The sequence below is a fragment of the Argentina anserina genome, chromosome 5 (genome assembly GCF_933775445.1).
Source record: "Argentina anserina chromosome 5, drPotAnse1.1, whole genome shotgun sequence".
NCBI classification, from domain to species: Eukaryota; Viridiplantae; Streptophyta; class Magnoliopsida; order Rosales; family Rosaceae; genus Argentina; species Argentina anserina.
This window is the reverse complement of record NC_065876.1, coordinates 17,334,017-17,352,988: the sequence shown is the minus strand read 5'-3', so window position 1 is coordinate 17,352,988 and position 18,972 is coordinate 17,334,017. Positions and strand designations below refer to the sequence as shown.

The following is an 18,972-nucleotide window of genomic DNA, read 5'->3' as shown; positions in this document are numbered from 1 at the left end:
GAGATATTCTCTGAACATGTCTATCAACTAAGTTTTTGTGGGATGCTACAAACTCCTTTTGTTGATGTTAGAGAATAAACAAAATCTCTAAATTCATCGTATTAGCGCGCGCGTGTGTTAATGGATTGATCTCCCATGATTGATGATGTATTCACTTATGCTCTTATGCCGCTATAAAGTATCAACAATGAGCAACTTGACCGACGTGGAAAGAATCAATACAGGCGTAACTAGTCTTGTTATGTTAGTTATTGTTCGTAAGTGTAATGAGAATGATGAAATCATGCGATATTTGCAGGACTTATGATGCAAAGATTGTGTAATAACCCGAAATTTTGATTTCCATTTCTTGTAATTTCTCAGAGATTAATGGAATGGTAAATTGTATAAATTCTTATTCTACGCCTTTTAAGTAGCCTTTGTGCAAGTGGAATTGGTTTTGAGAGCTAAAAACGTGTTAAACAAATCAGTCCATTTGACTTAAGAGTTGACTTTTAATCTGTCACTCTTAACTGAAAACTTTCTTCACGAAAGTCATAGACACACGACACGCTTAAATCGGATGTCATATGTGGAAGTTGTTAGTAACAGAAGTTTAGTTTTCGATTTTGAAAGGGATTTAAAAGGGAGGGTGAAAAATAGAAACCTAAAAATCAGAAACTATTTTAGAATAGTCGCACATGCACTGTTCATTATCTCCATCCTTTCATTTTCAACGGATACCTTCTTTTCCTCCAATCTCCCTCGTCCAACCACCTTTCTAGTCGCCATTGGTGTCATTGGAACCGTGTCGACGTCCTTTTCAACTTGGTGGTGGTGGTACATCACTCCTCGCCGCCCACCAATCGTAGCAACATCCGAAGTTTCTGCTAAAATCGTGCCTTCATTGTGCACTCCGTCGCTAGCGAGTCTAGGGTTCGAGCCTACCTTCAAGCGACACCCTCGTTCGTAGGTCACGTCTGCACCAACTTTGGAGGTTGTTTTGAGCTACAACTTAGTGCTACAACTGCTGCATCGATGAGAACTGTAGCTCTGTCTCCGGTAGCTTCTCGGTCATCTCGACAATCAATGTAGGTAAGGAAGCTGTGTTCTCTACACTTGATCTTTGAATTTGGGTAAATTGAATTAAGTAGTTTTTGGTTTTGGGGGCAGTGAGTAGGTTCAAGCGAATTGAGCCGTGTAAGTCGAGTTAGATTAAAGGGTGCCTAGTAATTTTGTATTTAGGAGTAGGAGCACTATTTTTGTGGTTGTGAAACTCATTGGTGAGTTCAACTAGAGTTCGTTCATTTTTGATTTATTGCCTGGTTGTGGACAGCTGTTTAGGGAGATTTTAGATGAGTTTAGGTGTAGTTGGTGCTTTGGGGAGTGTATTCAGCAATTTTAAGTTTGGTTAGTTTTGTTACAAGTGTATATGCAATGTGTTTATTAAGTTTGGTTAGTTTATGAAAGAGGCCGAGATGGTGGTTTTTGGTGAAATGGGAGCGTGGTTTGTTTGAGTTATTAGTTTGTGTAGTCGAAGAGGAAATGACTTGTTTTCGTGTTAAGTGGGTACAAAAGGTGAAGTGAAGTAAGAAGAGGGCAGCAAGCCCTTTGAGTTTTTAGTAAGTTGAGTTGCATTATTTAAATTCAGACTTATTTTTACTAAGTGAAGTTTTGTCACTTAGGTACTTAGCTGTTGTGGAAGCAAGTGAGTGAATCTCACTTGAAGTTGCAAATGTAGCGATTATAAGGTGAGTAAACCTCATATTTGTGCAAGTTACCCTTGGCTGTAACTAAACATATTTATTTTTACGTTTTGTATACTTAAGTAAATGCATGTTTTAATTATTGTAATTGTTATATATATTTAATGATATATAGATGTGCTTCTAAATGTTAATGGGAATGTGCAAATATTAGCATTGAATATATATTGTTACATTATTATTTGTGGTCCTTTATTTATTTATTATTGTTATGCTTTGTTTATCATTTTGAGATATTGTGTGGAAGATGAGACCGAGAGGGAATAAAATGTACATCTCGGTAAAATGGATTTGTGGATGCAATAAATGTATATTTGAAGTGTTGTTGTGATGTTTGACCGGAAGGGAAGAAAATGTACATTCCAGTGTTATTGTTGTGAATTTTGATATTGTTGTGGTGTTGTCAAACTATTTTGCCACAGTGGTGAAAATCTGTTATTTTGTTTGTTGTACCAAAGTGGCAATGTCGAAACCACACCTTGGCAGGGTGTGTGGATGATTTATCTAGAGCTCTAGTGTTTGTGTCTACTAATCATGGGGCAAAGCGTTGTAATTCATGATTAGTTTATTGAGTAGAGCATCATTCTGATAGGAGCACAAAGTGTGACGTTCTTAATGCGTTTATGCCCTATGAACTCTTTGTTATCTCTTATTTAGTATATTTTAGTTTCTTTTGTATGAATAAGTGTCTAGGTAGAGCTTATATCGATTATGAGTGAATTGATGATGAAATCGTGCTAAGTGTAAAGAATCCTTGTTGAGATATGATTCCTTGTTCGAGTAGGATTCATCATTTCCTATTTATTTGTTTCTAACGTACTTATTTTTATTAGGAAATACAAATCTATGTTGGAGAAGGAAAACAATCCTAGTTCCATAAGGAAATAAAAGAATATATGCACTTAAAAGCCCAATCCTTGCAAGAATCAAAATGATGTCAAGATTCGTAGTCCAACTTCGACGGGATCCCTTGGATAGCTCCGATTGAATTAGAAGACGTACCATATATGGATAAAGAGCTGTGTGAGTCTAGTTTCTGTAGGATTTAGAATCAAATCAATATCTTATTCATACAGGGAGATATGACCGAATCATTACTCAGAGGTTCAGTGAACTCAGTAGAATTATCTCAGCCATTGATTTGCTTTTGATCCAAGGGTTGTGAGGGAAAGTTGGGACCTTGTTTCTCCTATGTATACATGCATGAATATATATCAGAATCACCATAAATTCCTGCACCAAAGAATGTCAAAGAATGCATGCAGAAAACTAATGAGAAGAGGTAAGAAAGTCAAAAAAGGCATGCAACAAATTAATGAGAAGAAGTAAGAAAATTCAAACAAGGCTGCAATAATTAAGACTCTTGCTGCCTCCCTACTTCAAAGGAAGAAATTTGTGCAAAAGAAATCAACATTAAAGGAGGAAGAAGATATGCAATTAATGTCCAATCCTAATAAAAATCAAAATTCTGGCAGTGCAGATCATCCAACTTTAACGGGATCCCAGGACAGCTCACAATGATTTAGAAAGTGCATGATATATGGATGAAAAGCTATGGGAGTCTATTTTCAAATACCGTTGGAATCAACTCAATATCTATTTTCTAAAGAAAGTTATGGCCAGAACAAGGCACAAAATGTCAGATCTGTCAAATTGAGAAAATCTAGGAAACCTTAACCAATTTGGTTTCAACTTTGTGGAATTTGTGGCCAGCCTCCCTTGGGTTTCTTCCTCTATATATAGCACCTCATTTCCACATAAAAACATCATCAATCTTGCTCACAAGACTAGCCAAAGCTCTGCCTTAAACACTACTCATCATCCTCAAAGCCATTCAAGCCAAAAACATCATCTTTCTTTCATTCCATTCGATCCAAAGCGCTACGCCTAGGATTGTCATTCAAGTTGAAGCCGTGCTGCCTTGTTTTGATACCGCTAAGGAGATTCACAAAGTGTAACTCATTACTTCTTCACTTATGTTTTCGGTTTGGATTCATTGTGTGATGTTGTGTTTATGTTTTTGGCTAGTTCTGAATTTTTGAAATACTCTCATGTAGTTTACGATTTTGCAAGATGTTATAAAGTAGTTCTGATTTTATTTTCTATGATTTCTATGTAGATGTCGTGAGTTTATAATTCAATGATTTAATGATTCTCTTTCTTGTGCGTTAACTATATGTGATTCAAGGCGCTAAGTTAGTTTTGCATATATGATTTCTGAAGTATTTTTGTTAACTTGTTAAAGTAAGTGACATATTTGACTTGTTAGTAATCACTAGGAATTAACCATGATCCGTTGTTATCTAAGATGCGCTAAGTAATTAGATAAGAGATGAATCAATGAAGTGGTAAGATTGAGAATGACATGTTACCATGTAATTTCTAAGCGCTAAGATAGGATTACCAGACCATGTTTCGAGTTAGGGATGCGCTAAGTAACCTAGTTCGGCATTAGGTTGTTGTTTGTTCACTCAATACTTATCCGCTAAGGCTCGGTGTTTGCATATGATGAGATTATGATTTTGAAGCTACTTGTGACATTTTGTTTGGTGATGTTTATGTGTTGGTTGATTGATCACATGTATATATTAGTTTAGGTTTATTTTCTGTTTAATCCGAAATATATCTCAAATCTTTTAAACTCTTATGAATTCGTTGTTAAATGTTTCTGATTCTTTGCCCTGGATGGATCCCCGGTTTATGAACGATACCCTCTTACTTTATACTACTAACGATTCTTATAAGGTTAATATTGATCTCGAGTAATCAAACCGATCACATTCATGGGGCAAAGTGTTGTAACTCATGAATGACTCAATTATCGTGAGTATCATATGTGATGATGCTATTGGAATGGTGGAGTTATGATGGTTGAGTAGTTGATATTGTTGTGACAGGTTGTGGTTGTGGTGGTCATGTTGTGATGTTGATGCTTTATATTAAGTATTTTTTTTGGTTTACTCATATAACTTGTGAAGTTTACTGGGTTTTATATTTCCAATTCCGGTGTACTTATTGTGTGTCTTATCCTATTTAGATTTCATTATTGGAGTAGATTATACTTTAATGTAATAGATATGAATCTCTAATTCTCCAAGATACTCTATATGTAATGCTATATATATGCCTCATTATTAATCAATAAAGAGTTCGGCTATGTTCTTGTATGTTGTTATTATTCTCGTTTCTATCATACTGCAACAATGTATTAATTTTTTTTCATTTTTTTTAAAGAAACCAAATACCATAAATCATGGCATATATGGTATGGTATAGTATCATACATGGTATGGTATAGTATCATACATGGTATGGTATGGTATGGTTTAATTCGCTAAGCTTTAGTTTATTTCACATGGTTCTAATGTCTTGAAGTCCTATGGAGGGCGTTTTATGTTTAAGTAGACTTTCATACATTTTATTATATATATATGTCATGATATTGTCGTTTTTCAAAAAAAGAAAGTCATAGCATATATGATATAATATCATTTGTATGTATTTTTATTTATGAATTAAATACTACTGTATACAAAAGTACAATTCTTGATTCAAAAACATACATGTACTCTTGTAGTCTTGTACAAAAGTACTTAATATATATTGTGTGTTGAGAAAGTACACTTCATGTTTAGTCCTTATGTATTTTGTGTGTTTTTGATTTGAGGGGGAAAAAAAACCCTCTACAAAATTTGAGAGATAAAATTGGGCATGGTGAATCAGCATGTCTTGCTTCACCATGAAATCATATAACCATATGTTTAATTATAATTTGACTATGTTTTAGCGGGGAGTTGTACTCGTCTATGAAATCTCTTCTCCATTACACAAATGATATACACTCAATAATAACCGTGTCATGCCGACACATCTATAAACAATATAGGCATCCCAATTAGAATCAAATTACAGTAGTCATAGAAAAAAGAAGACTTTCACTAAACCATATCTTTGTAGGAAGACTAACCAAGACCTTTCCTAATTTATTCCTCGTCACATCCTAACATATTCATTACATGGTATACGAAACAAGGAGATCCAATCGCCACTCTTGTACAATTTCAGCGCTAGTTATTTAATTTGACTCCAATATCTTAGTTAATATTTAGCTAACTAACACTATAGAATGATCTCCACAAGACCACATATACCCACGGCTCAATGGTTAGAAGTAACAGAGATATTACTATCACGAACTTTTTAAAGGGTGGATATGATCATATGAAGCACATGTCTAAAGAAAGCAACAATGGCATTGTTAAACATAATATGCCTGTTGAGCTTGTTCAGATTGTATCGTGAAACAAGTGAATCACTGCGAATGTATGTATAAGCTGTTTGATCCAACTGAAGTAAACCATGTTGCAACTTCAGCTGAGCTAAACTTGCATGAAATATGGAAGAATGAATGTTCACCAGAAGCTAAAAGCATAGGCTCCCGGCTTAAATCCATGACTGAATGCTCCAATGATAGGCAGTGACTGATGTATGATTTATCATCACTGTGTGCATTCACCACTTGTATTAGTTTTTGACAACAAATTTCAATTTCTATTGTGCGATAAATAAGCGAGCATAACATTAATAATAATCACTTGGCACCTCTGCATTTTTACAGAACAATATGTTGAAAAATTGAAAATGACAAAAAGATGGAGCACACACTTTGCTCAACTATGTCCAAGTGCCAGTAAATATACGGCTATTTCAGCTTCATGGAAATGCTTTGATGTCCTCCACTTTTCAACTAAACCTGCCTTCAGCAAGTTCTATTGTCCATCAAAACCTTGATGTCTTATAATAAGAACCAGAGCCTTCTGGTACATCTCTGAGTGACTTACCAGAAACCCTCCCCTTGCATCATGCCTGCATGAACAATTGCTCAACATTGTGCTTTGTTATAAGAGATGTTAATATAACACTAGAAATATCTTAATCAAGATCAGACAGCAGCATGAACAGCAAAATTTGCAACACGGCGGGATTAATAAAATAAACCACATAAACACATTTAGAAATGTATCAAAGTCAAACACAGAAACTGCATGGACATATTTATAACTGACTATTCATATTAGGAACAAATTCGTGCTAAAATTAGACAGAACAAGAGCCAAAAGTAGCAAAACTTAGAATCCCATCTGCAGGTCATTCAAATTCATTTAACTAAAAGGTAGACAACTGACTTCTGTTTTACTCCAAAATGTACTGATAACTGCAAGCCCCTCATCTGATTTCTTTGATCATTATTGCTCTCCAACTTCATAACCTAGAATCAAACTCTAGCCCTCTTGCTACTGCAGCTTGGGCACTTGTACTGCTTGATATGCTCAGCCTTTGCAGGTGTAATCTTCACACACTTCCCATGGAACCATCTCTCACACACATCACAGCAAATCCAGAACTCGTCAGCACCATAGTTGTCTCCACATGCCCCACAAGTAGCACCTTGTTCATCATCATCATCTTCTTCTTCTTCTTCCCCACTTTCCTCATCTTCTTTCACTAGCGGAGACATCTTTACCCCTTTACTCAGGTTGATTTCAGGTTGGCGAGACTGCTCAGCACCAACAAAGGAAGATCTACCATTACTTACACTAATAACAATAAAAAAGAAAACAAAATCCCTCAAACTAATCTGTCCCCTTACCGGCTTGCCACTTGATTTACTCTTGCTACTGTTGTGATGAATACCAGATTGATTTGTAGGCTGCCTGGCATTGCCTGTAACAACTTCAAATATGGTGGGAAGATCATTTATCATCTGAAAGAGCTTCTTTCTGCAAGTTCCATAGTTTAATAGAGGTTAGAACCACTAGAAATACTTATACACTCAATTACATAACAAAAGGTGATCTTTCTCCGTCCTACAGCATGAAAGGCTCTACTCTGACACTCAATCCCATCACGAAAGAAACTGCTTCAATACCAGACAGAAGTCAAGCATCACATCTCTTCAGAAAATACTAAAGCTTAAGCCAGCAGAGTGTGTTTTAGGCCAAAGCCCATATCCACAAATGAGAGAAATGGGTATCAGTATACTGAAGATCATGTTTGATAATGATCTCATCCCCAGGTGGGTATATTTGAATCACAGACATAATTGTGCACACATACACAAACAGATAGCTGCACAGTCCAAAGCCTAAATCTAACAAATAGCTGCACCATTACAACAGTTACAAAAAAAATTCACCCTCCAACGGACCCCACCTCAGGCAGGTTGCCACTGGCAATGGACCTCTATCTATGTGTATGTCCGTGTGAGTATACCTTCAGATCATATGAACATGTACATACAAGACTTCGTCTGTTTACTTCTAACTAGGTAATGACAAGTCTGAAAACACGGTACTCTAAAATTTAAATAAGTAAATAGGTCAAAGAACAATCAAACACGATTTTTCTATTAACAATCAGCAGGCTCGACTAATGAAAGCAGCCTAAATATCAGCTACTTAGCAATGAATTTTGAAAATCGTGCATGTATCAAACCAAAAAAGAAAAGTGAATGAAACCTTGTAAATAAACAGATAATAGGACTTATGCAAAGAGGTTCATTTGCATAACTAATACATGTTTATTAATCAATCTGTCAATTGGTATAATCTTTTTATAAACCTACATTAAAAGGAGGTAAAAATTTGATAGTATAAAGAAACCTTCAGACACAGAGAAATTCTTAAATCAAATATGGAGTTACAAAAGAAATGAAAATTTTTTCTCTAGTCACCGAGGGAAATCAAGATTCAATATACGGTTAGGGTTCAAAAGAAACTTGTGCCTGGTAGTAGTTGCTGAACTACCATTTTAACTTTATGATGTGACGTGCTGTTGAAAATGCAATAAATTACTCTTAAAACCATTACTTCTTGTTTGAATTAAAAGAAAAAAGAACAAAAATATAACAAATTATTACTTGCCATTCAAATTCACATTTTTACTTATAATTTAGTGTCTCTACATTTCTCTAAAAAAACATTCCCACAGTCATGTCCAGAAAAGGGGCGGCAATTTAAGATTCATCCCACCCAAGTAATTAGATGAATGTTTGCAACCAAGAATATGCAATTGATAATGTTGTATTCCAATGGGATTAACACCAAAGTAAAATTCTTCATATCAACCATGGTTGTGAATTTCATTTCACAGTAGTAAAGTAACAGCAAATGGTAAATTGTTCTAATACTAAATGCATATTGCTATGTGTGTGCGACATGGAAAGTAATGGATACCTTTCATTCTTGCCAAACCCAAAGCGTGCACCAAAATAGAATGCAACAGCAAGCAACCATGAATCGCTGTGTACGGCAACGAGCGACAACCAGTCCTTTTCTGCCATCCCATCCCTAGCAAAGTTTATACCTAATGCTGGTTCAGGAAGCTCAGGAGGCACCTCTTCGACAGGAAGGTTAACTTCCCATGTCTCATTTGGCAGTCCATACAAACACAAATTCTCCTTCTCTATATAAGCACAAAACTTGTGTTAACCACAAATAATAAAAACAGAATAGATTTTGTCAAACCACATGACATACAAACTCTTTAGATGCTTTACAACTCTGAAAACAGAAGGTAAAAAATTCTAAACAACATAAGACATCAGAATCAAAGTTGGCAAGAAATCCTTTACGAACAGAGCTAAAAAAAAAAACCAATCTTTGTGCTTGCATAAAAATACACCACTGTAGCAGGGAACTCAGAGGTAGAAAATTTCACCTTAATCCTCTAATTCATTTCATTGACACAAAATTACCAACCAGTTTGTAGACTAACTTGGAAAGAGGTGTCCAAAATTCCAAACTAATCAACGAAGTTACCAATGAAAACAATATAGTATCAAACCAAACAGACTTCCTATTCCAGCATTGCAACACCGAATGACAGGAAGCAAGCAGAAAACTCCACATTCGGCTTGTTTTAAAACCGAAAAAAGCATGTGTTTGTACTTGTTTAACAGCATGTATTTCTACAAATATAATCAAAATCATTCAAACACATTGTTTAACAAGTCGCAACATATCGAAATTGAATTGAAGAACAATGAAGAGTAAAAGCCAAAAGAGAAGAGAAGACCCACCAGGATCGCACTGCTGGTAAAACTTCTGAACCTCTGCAGAAAAAAAAAAAAAAAAACAAACAAACAAGGCATGAGATTAACGAAATCAATTAGTCTCTGTCAACTAGTAAACAAAGCGAGAGAACTAACCGGTGGTGAGGGCCTTAATCAAACCGGCGCGTCGGCCTCTGAAGTCGCTGAAGACTTCCTCCACTGTTCGAGGTACTGGGTGCGGTATCCCCTCCATTCTCGCTCTCTCGCTTTCTTCTTCTCTCCGTATCTCTGGTTCTGGCGTTCAATCTCAATCGCAATGTCAAGTGGCGCGGGGAGTGAAGAGAGGAATTGAAATTAGGGTTTGTTGAGTAAGGTGAATTGGGGATTTTAATTGTGAATTGAAATTGGAAGAGAGAGAGAGAGAGAGAGAGAGAGAGAGAGAGAGAGAGAACAAGGGAGTAAAATGGGGGGGGATAAATAGGTTGGAGCGAGAAGAAGAAGAAGAAGAAGAAGAAGAAGAAGGGAGGGTGGATTTAAGGGAAGGGTTGAGATATGAGAGAGGGAACTGTAGCCTCTAGGGGTTTTACTTTCCCAATTGTTCCCCCTTGTTTTGTTTTTGTTTGTTTTTCTTTTCCATTCTGCTCTGATGGTCTTGTGCTTGGGGCATTGGTACTGTCTCCCCGCTCACGCAAAATATATTGTCTAAAGAAAAAACAAAGGGTAGCACAATATACATTTTCTTTCGTGTCACATTTTCTTTTCACTACTTTGGCAACAAATTAGTAACTCAATTATGATTATCAATATTTTTTTAGTAGGGAAGTAAAGCCGATTTATCATTCAGTGAAAGGTATAAACAGCAACGTATCCACGAGGTCGATAATAAAAATTACTCATATGGGTACCCAACAACTAGCTGTCCCTAGATCCTGGATAAACAAACGTACATTTGTTTTTTCTAAAAACCGTTTACAACACATTTATTGGGTACCCTTGAAATACTTGGAAAAAAATGCAACCAAGCTAATCAATACAACACTCGGCCCAAGCTTAGTTCTTTTGCTGGGTCATTAAGAGTGGGAAGAGTAAATTAGAGAGAGGCTAGCTACAAGGCTATCCTCCATCGATTTTCTGGGTTTTAGCGAAATTTTGCTTCATCAGATCACATCGCCAGCCTTATTTCCTAATCTGAATCAAATGGGCTCAAATCCCACATGCAATTAACAGGTCTTGTAGCGGAGGAAGAGATGAAAATATTGGTGGTGGTCTTGAAGCGGAACGGGGCTAGGGAGCTCCGCCTGCATTCTCGGTTTCTGAGGGAGAGAGAACGAAGACCCGGAGGCAAGAGTCTCAATCTCATTATTTATAGTTAGATATGCTCGATGTATTTTATTGCTCTTATGATAGTTCATACTTCATACTGTTATTTTACATAAGAATGGCTCTGGTTAATAATGTAAATCGATTCCAGCATTTGAAGGTGCATAACTATCTGTAATCATTCTATCTCGTGAGTCAGTAATCAAAGCAGACTACATTTTGTTACCAAGAAGTGTGCTAATTAAGATGATACATAATAATATATGATTATCATCAAATGTTGATTTTATCTCTTGATGCAAAAGTCAAGCGAGTTGTTTTTGTGTCCTCTCTTACTGCTGTAACCTTCAATCCTAGGTGGGCAGATGGACAAGTCTCGGATGAAACTTGTTGGTCAGATAAGGAATACTGCCGAAAGGTTAAGGTAATGAGACATAATTCACGTTGTACACAATCAACCAGTCGTAATGATCTGCTTGATTCTAGTTACAGTAATGAGAAGTATGAATTTACTATATATTAGACACGCTATAGTCGGTACTGTTCTTAAGGACTCTGTCCTTTTCCTGGCCAGCTGTGGCTATTCCCATGGACCACGTATTTTTTGGGTTGAAAAGCAATTCATTAAAAAGCTACTTAGCCTAGAGAGCAGAACAAAGAACTTGATAAACTGCAACCCGACAACCAGAACAAAGTCTCTGCTTTCTCCTCATACTCCTTTTCCCCTTAGAACCCAAATCTTCCGGCAAACTTTGCGGTCATGAGACCTGCGTCGCTTTGGTGAGTTCCCCTTAGATCAATTTCATGTTTCAATCCCCGTATTCAGGTTTTTTTCCCTTCCTAACTACTTTGATTACATCAATTTTGTTGTTTGATTGGTTCCAACAATTTTAGGGTTTTTCGTTTTTCTTCCTGTTTTCGGTCATATATCGGCTCATCAATTGACTTGATATTTCAGCCGGGCTTTGTTTGCTTTCAATTTTTTTCATATAATCAAGTTTCAAAGTCAATTGTTCTCCTTAGATCAATTTCATGTTTCAATCATGTTTTAATCCCCGTATTCAGTTTTTTTTCCCTTCCTAACTACTTTGATTACATCAATTTTGTTGTTTGATTGGTTCCATCAATTTTTGGGTTTTTCGTTTTTCTCCCTGTTTTCGGTCATATATTGGCTCATCAATTGACCTGATATTTCAGCTGGGCTTTGTTTGCTTTCAATTTTTTTCATATAATCAAGTTTCAAAGTCAATTGGAATGGCTTACAGTACAATACCCCACGATCCAAATGCTAATATTGATTAATATTATCAATGTAATTTGAATAACCTATTAAAACAAATGTATTTTACATATGATCAATTAGGTGATATTTTTTCATCCTTGAGTGAACATGATGTTTTAGATATTAAGAATAGGATCGCTAGCGGTAAATACAATTTCCCCACTATTGAAATATGTACCATTGAAATATGTATGCATGTATAGTGAAACTTTAAAATGCACACAGCATACAGTGCCTAAAACACTTGAATCTGTGTTCCAAACGATATACAATCTCATAAATTTATGTCTTAGATTCTCTGTTATTTTCTATCTGCCTTCATGTTCATCCATTTTGCTATTTTTTATCGTCAACACACTAATATATGTATTTTTACACATGCAGGTGAGGTATAACAGAAACTTTTGTTGTGGTGGCATAGAAATTGGAACTTTCATTTGGGCAAAGCGGAACCAACCTCATTGTAATTTTTGGGTACTGCTCTCTTACTGTCTTTTATTAAGATCATAATGTGCTTATTCTATATTTACATGCTTTCTGTGTATTATATAACAGGGTTATAGGTTCAGTATACTGTATATAGGACAGCTATGACACCAAACTATTATGGAGTTGCTTAATTTGAGTCTACACCATGACTCAAATGATGCAAACAACTCAATAATTTCAACTTTGATTTAGAGGGTGTCTATGTGTTCATAGGCTGTCTGTGCAGGTTGTAGTTTTCAGGGTTAGTTAGGGTTGTAGAACAATTGCCAAATAACAATGAATATATATATATATATATATATCGGTTTATTATTTAGTTATTTTGTTAATCTTTTTGATTGTTTGATAATGCGTTTTTATAGCAAGTATGACACCTGAAAGGAAGTCGGGAATGATGAAATTTTTTGAACAAAATGTTTTTGCGAGTGTGGCTGCTGACCCAATAGAAATTGAAGGGATGTCGGTGGCAGCTGCAGGTGATATGAGAAATGAAAATGCAACTCTGTCAGGTATTTATATTTTGTTGTTCATGCTATGTGAATTTTCATTAATGACAATCTTATAATGAACAATATAATTTACTGGTTCTTTTGCTTAGATCAAAAACTTTGTCTCATCTAACATAATGAACTATTCATACAACATTGGCTCACTTACACTAGCCTTTTAGAAACTATCCTTTACGGTTTCATACAACATCTCTACTCTTATACAAACTCAATTGATCTGAAATAGTTTAAATTTGTTTATCTAATTTGGTTTTAAAGTTTCACAATATCTAATTTGAATAGTTGATTTATCAATATTATATAAAAACTAATTTGGTAAGATTAACTGATATCCTTTGTACTTATTTTCTTTCAATTTTACATAATACCTAAGATTTTTTTTAATATCCTTTTCTATTAGGTTACTGTTGTTTCAAAAATTCACTTAGTATATGTGCATTGACAACTTCATTAATATCACTATAATTAACTCTTTTTCTGATAGTCAGGCAATGAGTGAGATGAGCATAACATATCTGAATGACATACGCCCAAATCAATATGTGGGCAGAATTAGAATTCGTGTTGCAAGAGCATGGAGGCCAAAAAAGTTTAAAAGCGAATTCTTTGATGGATTACACTATCTTCTGATCGATGAAAGAGTAAGCTTTAGAACATTATTATCTCTTAAAGATCTATATTACCACACCGATATTTCATACAAATAATTGGAATTGCCAATACAAGATTATAACTTTTGTTCTGTTTGAATTTATTCTTCTCAATACAACTGTTCATGTAGGCTGACACCATGCATGCTATTGTTGCTGAGAATGACTATGAGTACACAACCAAACTGGAAGAAGGCTGCATGTATGACATTTATCATGTCTTCACCAAGAAACATGTCTTTGGATACAAAGTGGTGGATCGTAATCTACAATTGACTTTCAATCAACCCACGAAGTCTATCCCACTAAAACAAGACACATGCTTAATTCCAAGATATGCATTCCAATTCTTACAGTTTGAGCAAGTTGAAGATCGCTTCAAAGAACACGCAGAAAAAGACAAACAAAAGAAAGAACAAATCGTGCTCATAGGCAAGTTATCAAACAAAAGTTCAATTTTTAACTAATATATGCTGCCTTCTTAATAGAGTGAATCATGTTGACGACATATGCTTCTTCTATAATGCAGGATATTTATGGCTGCATTAAAGATGTTCAATCAGAACGCAAGCGATATATACCATCAACAGATGAACATGAATCCATTTGTGTGGTTACTCTTGAAAATCTTAGGTATGTCTTTATTAAATTTGAGTTTTGAAAATTTTAATTGCCTTTTATAATAACTTCAACTATCCACATTTGATAATGTAGGAGACAATGCGTAATAGTCACACTTTGGGGACACCATGCAAGAAGTTTTGACTTGAAAGTTCTTGAGGACCCAACAACATCAGTGTTTGTCGCATTTACAAGTTTGAATCTAAAAAAGTTCCGAGGTATTCATTATTCAACCACTTATATCTAACTGCTTATGATAAAATAGCCATAGACACAGCTTTAATTTAAAACCATTACGTAATCATCAACATTACACTTATTTATGTTTTCCTTACTTTTTATCAACAGATTACATAACACCAACAAGCACAAATCACACATGCATTATCTATAACCCACAATTGCCAGATTCTGCAGAATATGAGGCAGAGTAAGTATTGTAATTAACTTAAATATATTATTTATATACAAACATAACACAATTACCAATATCAAATACAGGTTTAACAAACCAGGAGACAAACCAATAATCAGTGCACCATACAAGCAGAGGAAAAAAGATGAAACATGGAAGACAATTTTTGATCTATATACACGGGACCCAGAAGCCTATAAGGTAAAATATGTTATTATATTATCTAATTGAAAAAAGAGAAAAATAAACCCAAGAAAATACTTCTATGCCCTAGCTCAGCAAAAACTGACCTGGGCACATTATTTTCACTTCTCTTATAAACTAATTTTTGAATTCTGGTATTAAATTAGACTTCATACTGAAACTAATGTAATTTCCACATGATCAAATAGTTGTATGTTGTGCAACGATCATCAGATTCTCAACTCACAGTGGGTGGTGGTACAATAGTTGCTCATAACCAAATTGTAACAAGCAGCTAAAGCAACATGGAGATGATGGCACCTACGAATGTCAGAAACATAACGTTGTAAAAGGAGCTTTGCCATGGTGAGGCATCTTTATGAAAACATATAACTACCTCACGTATTTTTCATATTTTGTTAAAAATGATATTTTTGAAAATTTCAAAATTTTAGCCAACCATAACATTTTTTTATAATCCTTTAGGCTTTCACATGTTAGGGCTGAATTGAAGAACTCTATTATCATGTGAATTGATTACTTTTGTTACACAAACAGTTATAGAGTTTATCTAACTATAGAAGATGACAAGGAGGATCAAATCACCCTAACACTAATGTGACAATAGGCAGAACAGCTCTTTGGCTACACATGTTCAGAATTGCTAGAAAAAAAAAACTATGCGGGTAATCATGATCTACCGGAAGAAATAGCCGCCAAAAGAGGCAACAAGTACCTGTTTGATCTTCAAGTTAAGCTCGACCGTGAAATCACTGTAAAGGGCATACAACCAAACCCAGACAACGATGAACCAATATCAGCCACACCTCAAAAAACGTATGAGAAAAAAGGGCAGCTAATCTCATAGGCAAATCAATGGATGCACCAGAGAAAGACAAGAAGACCAAAAGGTAACCGTTAACATCCATGACTTGGAATTCTTAAATTAGTGTTAGTTTTTGCATTTGAAGCATGAAAATAAGAGTTGAAACATTTCTGTTTAATTTCTCCTATGATCTCTTTAACATTACTACAAGAAAAAATAATTATCTTCTTCCATCCAAAATTTAGGTATACTTGATCTTTCTTCACTATTAGCCACCTCCAATATTTATAACCTCTGATATTCACAGCCTTATTAATTTCAAATGACAGGCAAGGCAAAGAGGCAACCCCATCTCTTACAGAGAAGAAACAAAGTGAAAAAGATAAGAGAGAATGAACTAGGCTGAAAGCATTTTCTATCTATATCTATAGCTTTTATGTCGGTACAGCAGTAGTTGTGCTTTTGTATCACAGCAGCAAACAAAAGCAATGGATAAATTGGTGCAAAAGAGGTTGGGGCAATATCCTTTTTGAACAAACCCCAAACTAAACTCCACATCCATTCAAGTTCACCACTGATGCAGTAAGAGGAAAACCTAGAGTTCAGCATTTTTTTTGTTATCTAAATGCTGTCCCAGTTTTTGGATGGAAACAAACAGTTGTACTGCAACCAAAACCAGTTTCCTGTAAAAACTATTGTATATTAAGTAATCTAACTCAGATTGTTAGATTAGGCTCCTCTATTTTGGGTCAGTTGTACTAGAGACAAATAGTTCTACTACACAACCAAAACCAGTTTCCTGTAAAAACTGTTTGTATGTTCAGTAATCTAACTCAGATTTGTCTAATTCAGATTCTTAGAGTTTCAATTAATCTAACTGAAGTAATCAGGTACAACACTTGATTTAGTAATACAAAACCGCAGCAAAGCGCGGGCCCCCTATCTAGTATATAATCATATAAATACAACGATCTGTTCATTCTTTAATTCAAAGAGGATCACCAAGAACAAAAAGAACATCTATTATCTTTCATTTTTTTCAAAAGCTGCCAGTAAATTAGGAATGAGAGTAGTGAGAACTCTCAATTGTTTGTAGGTATAACAAAAAATATTGTTGTTAATAAGCGCCCTTTGACATGGCATTCCAATATTTCTTCACAGTGTTCATACGAAGTGCAAAACATTACTAAAATGGTGTAATTTGGGTGTCCTACGCAAAGCAAGTGTGATTAAAAGAGCAAGGGTCTCTGAGAAAACTATATATCCTCAAGTTCATATTTAGTTAGAATTTAGAACTCAGCTTATGCAAATCTGAAATCATGGGCGTCCGTTAGCTATGCTGCCTATGCACACTGCACTGCTACTTCACAAGTTTTTTATGTGATTTTATGGTATTCTTTTTCAGTTATATCTACAGTTCAACAGTAATATCCTTCCAACGCCAGATTTTTTAAATTCATATGTTGACCTAGTTCTTTCTTTTTCCAGCACTGGTATCGCCTTTCAAAAATTGAAGCAGAATCTGAGGCCCTGGAGTTAGCAAAAAGGAAAGGAAAATTGACCTGGTAACTGTTTGTCCTACACTTATTTGGGGGCCAGTTGTACAGTCCACTATAAATGCAAGCACCTTGATCCTCATCAAGATTTTAAAGGGTACTTATTAAACCACGCATTCCACTGCATGCCAAAAACATATATGAAATAATCGATAGTAAATTCATTTTGTTAACTGTCTACACATGGTATCTTCGGTCAAACTTGCATACTACTTGCTACCGATATCTACATGCACCAGGGAGTGCTTCAATGGAATACAGGCCACAGTTTAGTTGATGTGCGGGATTTAGCTCAAGCAGTCCTTCTGACCTATGAGAAGCCTGAGGCTGAAGGAAGATACCTCTGTGTGTCTCACCATTTTAAGACACAGGAGCTGATTGAGAAGTTGAGGAGCTTTTACCCCAAGTACAATTATCCTGCAAAGTAAGTTTTTCCCTTATGGCTATAATGTAATCACAGACTCACTGTGAATAATATTACCTGATTGACCAGCATACAAATGCCAATTTACTATGGACTGGATTTTGTAGGAATGTTTTCTCTTTATATTATTTTAATTAATCATATGTCTATATAGTGCCTGCTTCGTCGAAGCGGAAAGGGGTTTAAAGGTGAGCTCAGCGAAACTGGAAAAGCTAGGTTGGAGTTACCGGAGATTGGATGAGACTCTCATAGACTCTGTTGAAAGCTGCGTTGAGGCTGGACTATTGGAATAAAATGATGATCTTGGAGCTTGCTATTTACGATTGGCGGTGACTCATTTACGATTTCTTAAAAAGAGTGAACTGTGAAATCTATATAATATAGTGAGTTGTGTATGTATACGAAAATGGTAAATACGATACATATATATGAGTTGCTATATTATATAATGTCATAATGTTTATTTAAATTATGAGGTTGTATTGTGTTCGATTAATTGTGGCGGATGAGACCAGAAAGAAGATAACGTACCTTCTGGTATAACGGATTATTGGAGTGACTATATTTTTATTGTTGTGTAAGAGTCGCTTGGTTGTAGTACATAAACATGTGTGGATTGTTATATTGTACATATTTTAACATTGAGTCTTGTTAAAACATTTTATAGTCTTCGGACGTTGTTGGTATTAAATCGGAACCAAACTTTGGCTGGTGTCGGTTACGATCAGTTAGAGCTCTAGTCTGTATGTCGGTGTACTGCATAAGGGGTAACAGATGGTTGCTAAGGTCTCATGAGTACCCATGTTTTAAAATGATACTGGGTAACAGATGAGTTGCCCAGTGTCTGCCAGTGTACTACATGAGGAGTAACATATGGGTTGCTTGGGTCTCATGAGTAC

At 35.4% G+C, this 18,972-nt stretch overlaps 2 protein-coding genes and 1 pseudogene across 2 annotated transcripts; 2 read left to right on the top strand and 1 right to left on the bottom strand.

Moving 5' to 3' along the window:
* Positions 1–6,763: 6,763 nt before the first annotated feature.
* Positions 6,764–10,269, bottom strand: LOC126796380 (PHD finger protein ALFIN-LIKE 7-like). Its single transcript, XM_050523199.1, has 5 exons — positions 9,955–10,269; positions 9,826–9,858; positions 8,981–9,209; positions 7,396–7,525; positions 6,764–7,302 (listed from the first exon to the last, which is right to left on the bottom strand). The coding sequence occupies exons 1-5, from the start codon at positions 10,049–10,051 to the stop codon at positions 7,021–7,023; spliced, it is 771 nt and encodes a 256-aa protein (XP_050379156.1). The 5' UTR covers positions 10,052–10,269; the 3' UTR covers positions 6,764–7,020.
* A 1,126-nt stretch (positions 10,270–11,395) lies between these two features.
* LOC126795634 (cinnamoyl-CoA reductase 1-like) lies at positions 11,396–18,366 on the top strand (annotated as a pseudogene).
* On the top strand, positions 13,270–16,884 carry LOC126794511 (uncharacterized). Its single transcript, XM_050521253.1, has 8 exons — positions 13,270–13,398; positions 13,883–14,039; positions 14,180–14,681; positions 14,763–14,887; positions 15,018–15,099; positions 15,171–15,285; positions 15,477–16,178; positions 16,423–16,884. The coding sequence occupies exons 3-7, from the start codon at positions 14,545–14,547 to the stop codon at positions 15,564–15,566; spliced, it is 549 nt and encodes a 182-aa protein (XP_050377210.1). The 5' UTR covers positions 13,270–13,398; positions 13,883–14,039; positions 14,180–14,544; the 3' UTR covers positions 15,567–16,178; positions 16,423–16,884.
* Positions 18,367–18,972: the final 606 nt, after the last annotated feature.

What these genes read in the sequence shown, in the direction of transcription:
- LOC126796380 (XM_050523199.1), bottom strand. Translation starts at nt 10,051, where the DNA reads ATGGAGGGGATACCGCACCCAGTACCTCGAACAGTGGAGGAAGTCTTC. An exon ending in GATTAAGGCCCTCACCACCG is followed by an intron (nt 9,859 to 9,954) that starts GTTAGTTCTCTC and finishes TTTTTTCTGCAG; the next exon opens with AGGTTCAGAAGTTTTACCAG. An exon ending in TTACCAGCAGTGCGATCCTG is followed by an intron (nt 9,210 to 9,825) that starts GTGGGTCTTCTC and finishes GTGCTTATATAG; the next exon opens with AGAAGGAGAATTTGTGTTTG.
- LOC126794511 (XM_050521253.1), top strand. Translation starts at nt 14,545, where the DNA reads ATGTTGACGACATATGCTTCTTCTATAATGCAGGATATTTATGGCTGC. An exon ending in GTTACTCTTGAAAATCTTAG is followed by an intron (nt 14,682 to 14,762) that starts GTATGTCTTTAT and finishes TTGATAATGTAG; the next exon opens with GAGACAATGCGTAATAGTCA. An exon ending in GGGACCCAGAAGCCTATAAG is followed by an intron (nt 15,286 to 15,476) that starts GTAAAATATGTT and finishes ATGATCAAATAG; the next exon opens with TTGTATGTTGTGCAACGATC.